General features: G+C 50.6%; 1 protein-coding gene across 1 annotated transcript; it reads left to right on the top strand.

Annotated features, from left to right (window-relative positions):
• The first annotated feature begins 708 nt into the window (after window positions 1-708).
• On the top strand, window positions 709-11,761 carry LOC119946998 (cornulin-like). The gene is made up of 11 exons (XM_038768474.1): window positions 709-741; window positions 852-868; window positions 4,352-4,432; window positions 5,578-5,705; window positions 5,958-6,118; window positions 6,984-7,203; window positions 7,736-7,878; window positions 7,968-8,004; window positions 8,084-8,640; window positions 10,344-10,443; window positions 11,730-11,761. The coding sequence occupies exons 1-11, from the start codon at window positions 709-711 to the stop codon at window positions 11,759-11,761; spliced, it is 1,509 nt and encodes a 502-aa protein (XP_038624402.1).
• The last annotated feature ends 238 nt before the right edge of the window (window positions 11,762-11,999 follow it).

Below are 11,999 nucleotides of genomic sequence, written 5' to 3'. Positions count from 1 at the left end.
TTCTACATCCTCCCTCTCCTTGCGTCCACCTCCTGCTCCCTATTACCCTCTCTCCAATCCTCTCCCTTCTCTCCCCTACTCCCCCTCCTTCTCTCCCCTACTCCCCCTCCTTCTCTTCCAATCCTCCCCTTCCTGCCTTTATTTGTGTGCAGAGCACTGTACTAAGCATACGGGAGAGTACAGTATAACAGATACATTTTCTTCCCGCCACGAGCTTACAATCCTGAGCTAACACTGAAGCAAGAGGGATCTCAGGAAGACCCAAAAGTCGGGAGAGGGGGATTGATATCAAATCGGATGCCCAATGACAAGGGAGACGCCCACCCAACCGGAGGCAGGGGGCTGGGCAGGATGAAGGGAGAAGAGTTGGCGGGAGGGATTTTTAGGATGCTTATTTTTGGGGAGGGGAGGGGGGAAGGAATTCCTGTCTGGCGTGAGGGGTGAAAGAAGAGTGGGACAGTTGTCTTGGGAGGCAAGAGGAGACGAGGTCGAGTGGGAAGATGGAAGTTTTTCTCAGCTGTTGGCTTCACTTTGGCTGGTCCTCCCTGGGGCCCTGGGAGCCGCCCGTGGGAGGGGATGGCAGTTATAGTAGAGAGGGTTGGGCAGATGCAATCTATCTCTCAACAGATTGGAGAAATGCAGAAATGATTATTAACGATAATGACCTGCCGATAATGCACAATGAGGCAGCTGTTAATAATACCCAATATGAAACAACTGTCCCACCCAAAGCGAGCACGTGTGAGCCCTCTGGCGGGTTCTGTCCGTGTTTATTCTCTCTCTGTCTCTCTCTGTCTCTCCCCCCCCCCCCCCACCTTTTTCTCTCTCTTTCTCCTTCTCTCTCTCTCCAGGAGAAGGAGCAGAAGCAGTAACATCAGAGGTAGTGAATTCTGTCCATGCCTATGTTTCATGGACTACTTTGGAGACACAATGAGGTTACAGGGCGGGATGGGATTAGGGTGGATGCACTCTTTCCTCCCTGCCTGCCCTGTCCACCTGCATCCTCAGGACTGAATGATAGTACTTGTTGAGTGCTTACTGTGTGTCAAGCACCATTCTAAGTGCTGGAGTAGATAGAAGATAATCAGATTGGACACAGTCCCTGGCCCACATGGGGCTCACACTCTTAATTCCCATTTTCCAGATGAGGGAACTGAGGCACAGAGAAGTAAAGTGACTTGCCCAGGGTCTCGCAGCAGACAAGTGGCAGAACTGGGATTAGAGACCAAATCCTTCTGACTTCCAGGTCCCTGTTCTATCCACCCTGCTATGTGCTTCGCATGTGCTATACTGAGCATTATGGTCTACAGGAAAGACCACGGGCCTGCGAATGAGGTGACCTGGACTCTAATCCCAGCTCTAACACTTGTCTGTTATGTGACCCTGGGTAAATCACTTAAATTTCATCAGTAAAATGGGTATTCCATACCCATTCTCCCTCCTATTTAGACTGGGATCCCCATGTTGGGCAGGGACTTTTTCTAACCTGAATATTCTGAATCGACTCCAGTGCTTAATTCAATGATTTGCACATAGTGAACTACTAACAATTATTATTATTATTATTATTATTATTATTATTTTCTCCATACTGATTGCCTACTGTGCAAAAGGCACTGACTGAGCACCTACTGGGTACACAGCACTGTACTGGGACCTTGGAAACATATCAAAAAAAAAAAAGTCATGGTCCCTGCCCTTGGAGGAATTTACAATCTAATGGGAGAAATCAAGTAGGTACAAATTTTCAAATATTCAGTAGATTAGAGAGTAAAAGTTTCAACATAATTTAAAAATAAGCAAAAGCAGATAAAGAATTAAACGGGCATGTAATTAAGAAATGAACAGTAATAATAATAATAATGATGGCATTTATTAAGTGCTTACTATGTGCAAAGCACTGTTCTAAGCACTGGGGAGGTTACAAGGTGATCAGGTTGCCCCATGGGGGGCTCACAGTCTTAATCCCCATTTTACAGATGAGGTAACTGAGGCACAGAGAAGGTAAGTGACTTACTCAAAGTCACACAGCTGACAACTGGTGGAGCAGGATTTGAACCCATGACCTCTGGCTCCAAAGCCCGTGCTCTTTTCTGCTGAGCCATGCTGCTCAACCACGCTGAGCAAGTAGCAACAGAAGTAATACTAGTCGTAGAAGTAGTAGTAATAGCAGTAACTGTAAGATCATTGTGGGTAGGGAATGTGTCTCTTGTTCTGTTGTACTCTCTCAAGTGCTTAGCACAGTGGTCTGTACACAGTAAGCTCTTAAAAAATGTGATTGAATGAACAATTGAATGAACACTGAGAAAGCCACATGGCCTAGTGGATAGAGCATGGGCCTGGGAGTCAAAATGACCTGGGTTCTAATCCTGGCTCCACCAACTTGTCTTCTGTGAGACTTTGGGCAAGTCACTTCACTTCCCTGTGTCTCAGTTTCTTCATCTGTAAAATGAAGATTGAGGCTGTGAGCCCCATGTTGGACAAGGGACTGTGTACAACCCAATTAGTTTAAATCCACCCTAGTGTTTAGTACGGTGCCTGGCATATAGTAAGTGCTTAAGAAATACTACAATTATTATTAATAATAAGGCATCTCTAGATGTTGCCAACTTGTACTTCCCAAGCGCTTAGTCCAGTGCTCTGCTCACAGTAAGTGCTCAATAAATATGATTGAATGAATCCTTCCCCTCCCCACAGCACCTGTATATATGTATATATGTTTGTACATATTTATTACTCTATTTATTTATTTTATTTGTACATATTTATTCTATTTAATTTATTTTGTCGATATGTTTTGTTTTGTTCTCTGTCTCCCCCTTCTAGACTGTGAGCCCGCTGTAGGGTAGGGACAATCTCTAGATGTTGCCAACTTGTACTTCCCAAGCGCTTAGTCCAGTGCTCTGCACACAGTAAGCGCTCAATAAATATGACTGACTGAATGAATGAATGAATTAAGCATTGTTCTAAGCACTTGGGTAGATACAAGGTAATCAGGTTGTCCAATGTGGGACTAACAGTCTCAATCCCCATTTTACAGATGAGGTAACTGAGGCACAGAGAAGTTAAGTACAGTACAGTGCTCTGCACATAGTAAGCGCTCAATAAATACGATTGATTGATTGATTGATTAAGTGACTTGCCCAAGGTCACACAGCAGACAAGTGGCAAAATCAGGTTTAGAACTCATGACCTCCTGACTCCCAGGCCTATGCCCCATCCACTATGCCATGCTGCTTCTGTAGTAGTAGTAGTAGAAGTAGTAGTAGCAGTAATTATTAAGCACCATTGGGTACAGTGTACTGAACTACTCATTTGGAAAGTATAACACAGAGTAGAGATGTAGTCCCTGCCTACAAGGAGTTTGAAGCAGTGTGGCTCAGTGGAAAGAGCATGGGTTTGGGAGTCAGAGGTCATGGGTTCAAATCGTGGCTCCACCAACTGACAGCTGTGTGATTTGGGGCAAATCACTTAACTTCTCTGGTCCTAAGTTACCTCATCTGTAAAATGAGGATGAAGACTATGAGCCCCACATTGGGACAATCTGATCACCTTGTATCCTCCCCAGCGCTTTGAACAGTGCTTTGCACATAGTAAGTGCTTAACAAATGCCATTATTATTATTATTATTATTATTATTTACACTCTGATGGGGGAGACAGACATGAATAGTTGAATGTACATTTGAATAGGCAGGTATTCTTGTGAGTGCTAGGGTTGCCTGCCATTGATTGACATGATGACTGGCTGTTGATGGAGTCTGACAAGCAAGTGGCCCCAATAGGGTTGGCTTCAGACCATCACATTATGGCACCCTAAAATAATATTCACCTGACCTCCCCTGCTATCCCCATCAGGTTACACATCTTTTCCAGATTGAAGAGGTGTCCCTTATGAAGGCAGGAAGACTTGCCCTTGTACCCCCATCACTCTAGCCTCCACTCTGGCTCACCATAGCCCAGGACACCCTTCTGTCCTTCTCGTGCTTCTGCCCCCCATTCCCAACCCAGATATCCAGAGGGGTCAACTGAGCCATCACCCTGCAGGGCTACCATTGTTGGACCCTACCTCTTTGGGTCAGGCCCTCTCTGGCCCTGCCTCCATCCCCTGCACCTAAGCAACCATGGAGAGGACAGTGTGCTGGGCTCCTTTCCGATCGGGACACACTGGGGCTTTCGTAAAGGGTGGCGCTTGTCCCTGGGGCTGGGTGGGGCCCTACACCCACGGAGAGTCAGAGACAGACTGAGGGTCATCGAGTCCAACCCTGGCAGTGAGGAGGGAAGGGAGGAAACATCTTCAGCAATCCAAATCTGGGTCTGACCCCTCCTTTCCTTCTGACCCCCCGCTCCAGAGATGTGGCCATAACCTTAACCCCGCCCCCAAATCTGCCCCTGACCCTGACCCTGACCCTGGCCTTGGCCCTGACCATGAAGTAATCACTAGCCTTAGTTTTGGCACTGACCTTGACCCTAACTTTAATTTGGCTCTGACCCTGACCCTGAAACTGACCCCAATTCTAAACAGGAATCAAATCCTTCCAGTGTTGACCCTGTGGTGGGCATGGAATGTGTTTATTGTTGTCTTGTACTCTCCCAAGCACTTAGGACAGTACTCTGCAAGCAGTAAACACTCAATAAATACAATTGAATGAATGAACACTGACCCCAACCCTACTCTGACCCTAATCCTAACCCAAACCTAGAATCTTCTCCTTAACTTCATAATCCTAACTCCAATGCAAACCCCAACCTTAACCCTTCCCCTCAATTTCTCTAGCTCTTATACCACAACCCTAACCCTTACCCTATAACACTAGTTCTATCACCTTGACCCTAACTCTAAGCAAAGCAGTGTGGCCTAGTGGGAAGAGCATGGGCCTGGGAGTCAGAGGACTTGGGTTCTAACCCCAGCTCTGCCAGATGCTTGCAGCGTGACCTTGGGCAAGTCACTTAATTTCTCTGTGCCTCAATTTCCTCATCTGTAACAAGGGGATTTAATACCCATTCTCCCTCCTACTTGGACTGTGAGCCCCATGTGGGACAGGGACTGCATCTGACCTAATTAACTTGTACCAACCCCAGCACTTAGAACCGTGTTTGACACATAATAATCACTTAACAAATATCATAAAAAACCCTGACTCGATTCCAACTCAACCTTCAAGCCCGATCCCCAATCATCTGGGCAACGACCCTAGCCCTGGCTCCAGCCCCACACCCTTGATCCTAAACCACCTACCCCCCTGTCATGTCTTGGTTTCGACCATGACCCAGTAGCACCCCTTGGCCATATGGGTTCATTCCCCCCTTTTGCCATTGCTATCCTAGTCCCCATCTTTCCTTCTCCCCCTATCCCCACCAAAAAAAAATCCATCCTTTAAGATATCTTCATGTGTAGGTGGCAGTGCCACCCAGGGCGAGGTAAACAAATTTGGTGGCAAGAGAACGAGCGGGAGAGGAGAGGTGGAGGGAGAGAGAGAGGTGGAGTTGGGTTGGCCTGGGAATGATTCAGTCCAACCCACAGAGAGGGTGTCATCACTGGACAATTAAATCCCCTATAAAAAGCCCCGGTGGCCAGGCAGTTGGCACCCTGCAAGCTGCACCGGTCCAGATCCAACCTCTTCCTCCAGCAAACCAGGTACACAGTGGGCACCCTCTTCGCTCCATACCTCCCGGCTGCGGGCCTGGATCCCGGGAGGAGGATGTGTTGGGTTCACAGAATCTGGGGCATAATGGAAATGCCAGAGAGAGAGGGAGACCAGAAGGTGGGACTCACCACCTCTGGCTTTAGGCTAGCTGTTGATTCTGATGGCTTGCCCTCTCTGAGCCTTCTGGTTGACGCTTCAGTGAGGTTGGGAAGAGTTAGGAAGAGAAAAACCTCCACTGCCTTCCACCAAACGGGTTGAGAGGAAGGAAGAGGTTTGAAGGAGGGCTGTGGGCTTTCTTCTCTCTATGCAGGTTTCCTACACTCTGCTGAAAACATGTCTCAACTCCTGGAGAGTATCGCCACCATCATCGACGTCTTCTACCACTACACTCAGGGAGATGGACACTGTGAAACGCTGAGCAAAAGGGAGCTGAAGGAACTTCTGAAGAAAGAGTTTCGCCCCATTCTGAAGGTCAGGGTCAACTCTGTCCCCCTCCCCTTTCTGACCCAATTACCCCTGCCCCGTCTCCCACCCTCAGGCCCACTTTGTCTGGTGCCTTCTCTGAAGAGCAGTTCTCGGGATGAGTTTCTTCCCCTGTTTTGGGGGAGGGATGGGAGATGGAGATCATCCCCAGAGATAAAAAGTGGCTGCACCGTTGACTCTTAAAGAAGGGACTGTTTCATTCATGCATTCACCAAAGAGCTGTTAAAGTGGATTTTGCAGGTTGATGGGAATGGAAACCAGATTCCAAAACATCTCTGCCTCTCCTTCCTCTCCACCCTCCCATATCTCTGATCTTTCCGTGCTAACGACCATCTGTCGGCTGGAAGGGGGTGTATAGGGGTCAGGAGTTGCTTTAAGGAAGATCAGAGCTTAACTACAGAGGTCAGGAGGGACGGCCGAGAGGGTAAGAAATGAAGGAGGGTTGTCAAAAAGAGTTTGGGGGAGCTGAGGGGGTGTCTAGGGCTCAGGAGGGATTCTTAGGTAAAGTGATGACAGTAGTCAGGAGAGTTTGGGGAGAGCCTGTGAGTGTCTAGAGGGGTATCAAGAGGGGCCAGAAAAAAATGTCTAGGGAGCTTGGGTGTCTGGAAGGACCAGGAGGAGTCTGGGGAGTTTGAAATGCTTAGACCAGAAGGAAGGTGTGGGGAGTCCACAAACTCTGGACCCATCAGGGTCCAGATGGAACCAGGAGTGTCTACAGGAGCCAAGGTCCCAGGGAACGTCTAGGGAGACCAGAAGGGGAATAGCCCAGGCTGCTCCAGCCAACAGAAACCCTGGGCAGACTGGCCCAGTTCCCTCCTCCGCTAACCAACTCCCTCCCTGCCTCTCTTACCAGAATCCCAATGATCCGGACAAGGTGGACGCCATCATGCAGATGCTTGACCAGGACCACAACAGGAGAGTGAACTTCACCGAGTTCCTCCTGTTGGTCTTCAAGCTGACCCAGGCCTGCAACAAGATGGTCAGCAAGGACTTCTGCTCAGCTTCAGGGTCAAAGCAGAAATCCGGCCGGCATCCCTGGGGGCAGGGGCACCCCAGCCAGCCTGAGGGGGAGGGTGAAGAGGATGAGGAAGGTGAAGAGGGTGAGGAGGAGGAGGAGGATGGGGAAGCAGAGGCAGGGAGGGGAGCCAGCCAATCAAGTTGGAGTGCAGGAGAGGAGTGGGGGTCTGAGCCATCAGGAGAGACCGTGAGACATGGGCACAAGGCCAGACACGAGCACCAAGGGGGCAGCGGGAAACAGAAGCACAAGTTGGGGGGCCAGTATGTGGGAGAGAAACAAGGCAGCAAGAAGCGGGGGTCATCCAGATTCAGGACAGAGAGCCTGACAAAGCAAGGCTCAGGGCAGTCTGGAGGTTGTGGGGGGCAAGGGGTAAGCTGGGGGTTCGGTGGGGAGGAATGTCCCTCTGGATCCAACCAATCGGGTGCCTGTGGAAGGCAGGGAGGTCAATCTGGAAAGGGGCAGTCGACTAGCTATATTGGACGTGGGTCCAGCACTGGGGGTCAATCAGGAAGAAGTGCGGGACAGGGGCACGGGTCTGGAGCAGGGGACCATTCAGATTATGAACAACAGTGGTCCAATTCCGGCAGTCAGACTACCGGCCATGGTGGACATGGGTCCATTTCAGGAGGTCAGTCAGGGAGCAGTGGAGGGAACAGATCAGGGTCAAGAGGTGGTGCAACAAAGGATGGACAAACTTTGGACAGCTATGGACAACAAGAAACCAGCCACGGTCAGTCAGGGTCCAGTCATGGACAGACAACGGACAGCTATGGACAGCAAGTAACTAGCCATAGTCAGACAGGGTCTGCTCATGGACAGACTACAGACAGCTATGGACAGCAAGGAACCAGCTATGGTCAGTCTGGGTCCAGTCATGGACAAACTAGGGACAGCTATGGACAGCATGGAACCAGCCATGGTCACTCTGGGTCCAGTCATGGACAAACTAGGGGCACCTATGGACAGACAGGAACCAGACAAGGGCAGACAGGCTACAGTCATGGACAGACTGGGTCCAGCCATGGACAGACCGGGTCCAGCCAAGGACAGACTGGGGACAGCTATAGACAGACAGGGTCCAATCACGGACAAACCGGGTCCAGTCATGGACAAACCGAGTCCAGCTATGGACAGGCTACGGACAGCCATGGACAGCAAGGAACCAGCCACGGCCAGACAGGCTACAGTCACGGTCAGACAGGCTACAGTTACGGACAGAACGGGTCCGGCCATGGACAGACTAGGGATAGCTACAGACAGGGAGGCTCCAGTCATGGACAAACCGGATCCAGCTATGGACAGAATACAGGAAGTTATGGACAGCAAGGAACAAGCCACGGTCAGAAAGGCTACAGTCAGGGACAGACCGGGTCCAGCCATGGACAAACTGGATCCAGCTATGGACAGACTACGGACAACTATGGACAGACAGGGACGAGCCACGGACAGTCCAGCTACAGCACAGGAGAACGCGCTGGAAGACATGGATCAGGTCAGTCGGAGTCGGGGAGATCGGGGTACAATACCACGGGAAGCCGGGACTCCAGCCCTGGTCAGTATGAGGGTGAGGAAACTCACTATGGCTCAAGTTATGGACAGACGGGAACCAATCATGGGCAGACTACAGACAGCTATGGACAGCAAGGAACCAGCCATGGTCAGTCAGGGTCCAGACATGGACAAACGAGGGACAGCTATGGACAGCAAGGAACCAGCCATGGTCAGACAGGGTCCAGCCACGGACAGACTAGGGGCACCTATGGACAGACAGGAACCAGACAAGGACAGACAGGGTCCAGTCATGGACAGAATACAGACAGCTATGGACAGACAGGAACCAGACAAGGACAGACAGGGTCCACTCATGGACAGAACACGGAAAGCTATAGACAGCAAGGAACCAGCCATGGTCAGTCAGGGTCCGCTCATGGACAGAATACGGACAGCTATGGACATCAAGGAACCAGCCATGGTCAGACAGAGTCCAGTCATGGACAAACAAGGGACAGCTATGGACAGCAAGGAACCAGCCATGGTCAGTCAGGGTCCAGGCATGGACAGAATACAGACAGCTATGGACAGCAAGGAACTAGCCATGGTCAGACAGGGTCCAGCCACGGACAGACTAGAGGCAACTATGGACAGCAAGGAACCAGCCATGGTCAGTCAGGGTACAGTCATGGACAGAATACGGACAGTTATGGACAACAAGGAACCAGCCATGGTCAGACAGAGTCCAGTCATGGACAGATTACAGACAGCTATGGACAGCAAGGAACCAGCCATGGTCAGTCAGGGTCCAGTCATGGACAAACAAGGGACAGCTATGGACAGCAAGGAACTAGCCATGGTCAGACAGGGTACACTTATGGGCAGAGTACGGACAGCTATGGACAGCAAGGAACCAGCCATGGTCAGTCAGGGTACAGTCATGGACAGAATACGGACAGCTATGGACAGCAAGGAACCAGCCATGGTCAGACAGAGTCCAGTCATGGACAGATTACGGACAGCCATGGACAGCAAGGAACCAGCCATGGTCTGTCAGGGTCCAGTCATGGACAAACAAGGGACAGCTATGGACAGCAAGGAACTAGCCATGGTCAGACAGGGTCCAGACACGGACAGACTAGAGGCTACTATGGACAGCAAGGAACCAGCCATGGTCAGTCAGGGTACAGTCATGGACAGAATACGGACAGCTATGGACATCAAGGAACCAGCCATGGTCAGTCAGGGTACAGTCATGGACAGAATACGGACAGCTATGGACATCAAGGAACCAGCCATGGTCAGATACAGTCTAGTCATGGACAGGTTACAGACAGCTATGGACAGCAAGGAACCAGCCATGGTCAGTCAGGGTACAGTCATGGACAGAATACGGACAGCTATGGACATCAAGGAACCAGCCATGGTCAGATAGAGTCTAGTCATGGACAGGTTACAGACAGCTATGGACAGCAAGGAACCAGCCATGGTCAGTCAGGGTACAGTCATGGACAGAATACGGACAGCTATGGACATCAAGGAACCAGCCATGGTCAGATAGAGTCTAGTCATGGACAGGTTACAGACAGCTATGGACAGCAAGGAACCAGCCATGGTCAGTCAGGGTCCAGTCATGGACAGACTACAGACAGCTATGGACAGCAAGGAACTAGCCATGGTCAGACAGGGTCCAGCCATGGACAGACTAGGGGCAACTATGGACAGCAAGGAAACAGCCATGGTCAGTCAGGGTCCAACCGCGGACAGACTACAGACAGCTATGGGCAGCAAGGAACTAGCCATGGTCAGACAGGGTACACTTATGGGCAGACTACGGACAGCTATGGACAGCAAGGAACCAGCCATGGTCAGTCAGGGTACAGTCATGGACAAACAAGGGACAGCTATGGACAGCAAGGAACTAGCCATGGTCAGACAGGGTCCAGCCACGGACAGACTAGAGGCAACTATGGACAGCAAGGAACCAGCCATGGTCAGTCAGGGTACAGTCATGGACAAACAAGGGACAGCTATGGACAGCAAGGAACTAGCCATGGTCAGACAGGGTCCAGCCACGGACAGACTAGAGGCAACTATGGACAGCAAGGAACCAGCCATGGTCAGTCAGGGTCCAGTCATGGACAAACAAGGGACAGCTATGGACAGCAAGGAACTAGCCATGGTCAGACAGGGTCCAGCCACGGACAGACTAGAGGCAACTATGGACAGCAAGGAACCAGCCATGGTCAGTCAGGGTACAGTCATGGACAGAATACGGACATCTATGGACAGCAAGGAACTAGCCATGGTCAGACAGGGTCCAGACACGGACAGACTAGAGGCAACTATGGACAGCAAGGAACCAGCCATGGTCAGTCAGGGTACAGTCATGGACAGAATACGGACAGCTATGGACATCAAGGAACCAGCCATGGTCAGTTAGGGTACAGTCATGGACAGAATACGGACAGCTATGGACAGCAAGGAACCAGCCATGGTCAGTCAGGGTACAGTCATGGACAGAATACGGACAGCTATGGACATCAAGGAACCAGCCATGGTCAGTCAGGGTACAGTCATGGACAGAATATGGACAGCTATGGACATCAAGGAACCAGCCATGGTCAGATACAGTCTAGTCATGGACAGGTTACAGACAGCTATGGACAGCAAGGAACCAGCCATGGTCAGTCAGGGTACAGTCATGGACAGAATACGGACAGCTATGGACAGCAAGGAACCAGCCATGGTCAGATAGAGTCTAGTCATGGACAGGTTACAGACAGCTATGGACAGCAAGGAACCAGCCATGGTCAGTCAGGGTACAGTCATGGACAGAATACGGACAGCTATGGACATCAAGGAACCAGCCATGGTCAGATAGAGTCTAGTCATGGACAGGTTACAGACAGCTATGGACAGCAAGGAACCAGCCATGGTCAGTCAGGGTCCAGTCATGGACAAACAAGGGACAGCTATGGACAGCAAGGAACTAGCCATGGTCAGACAGGGTCCAGCCATGGACAGACTAGGGGCAACTATGGACAGCAAGGAAACAGCCATGGTCAGTCAGGGTCCAACCGCGGACAGACTACAGACAGCTATGGGCAGCAAGGAACTAGCCATGGTCAGACAGGGTACACTTATGGGCAGACTACGGACAGCTATGGACAGCAAGGAACCAGCCATGGTCAGTCAGGGTACAGTCATGGACAAACAAGGGACAGCTATGGACAGCAAGGAACTAGCCATGGTCAGACAGGGTCCAGCCACGGACAGACTAGAGGCAACTATGGACAGCAAGGAACCAGCCATGGTCAGTCAGGGTACAGTCATGGACAAACAAGGGACAGCTATGGA

Source organism: Tachyglossus aculeatus, chromosome Y4 (assembly GCF_015852505.1).
Source record: "Tachyglossus aculeatus isolate mTacAcu1 chromosome Y4, mTacAcu1.pri, whole genome shotgun sequence".
In the NCBI taxonomy this organism is placed as follows: Eukaryota; Metazoa; Chordata; class Mammalia; order Monotremata; family Tachyglossidae; genus Tachyglossus; species Tachyglossus aculeatus.
Note: the sequence above shows the minus strand (reverse complement) of the source record. Positions and strands in the feature narration are given on the sequence as shown.

Coding starts and splice junctions, on each gene's coding strand:
- LOC119946998 (XM_038768474.1), top strand. CDS start 709: ATGAAACAACTGTCCCACCCAAAGCGAGCACGT. Junction 6,119..6,983: donor AGTTTCGCCCCATTCTGAAG/GTCAGGGTCAAC, acceptor CTCTCTTACCAG/AATCCCAATGATCCGGACAA. Junction 8,641..10,343: donor CGCTGGAAGACATGGATCAG/GTCAGTCGGAGT, acceptor AGCCATGGACAG/ACTAGGGGCAACTATGGACA.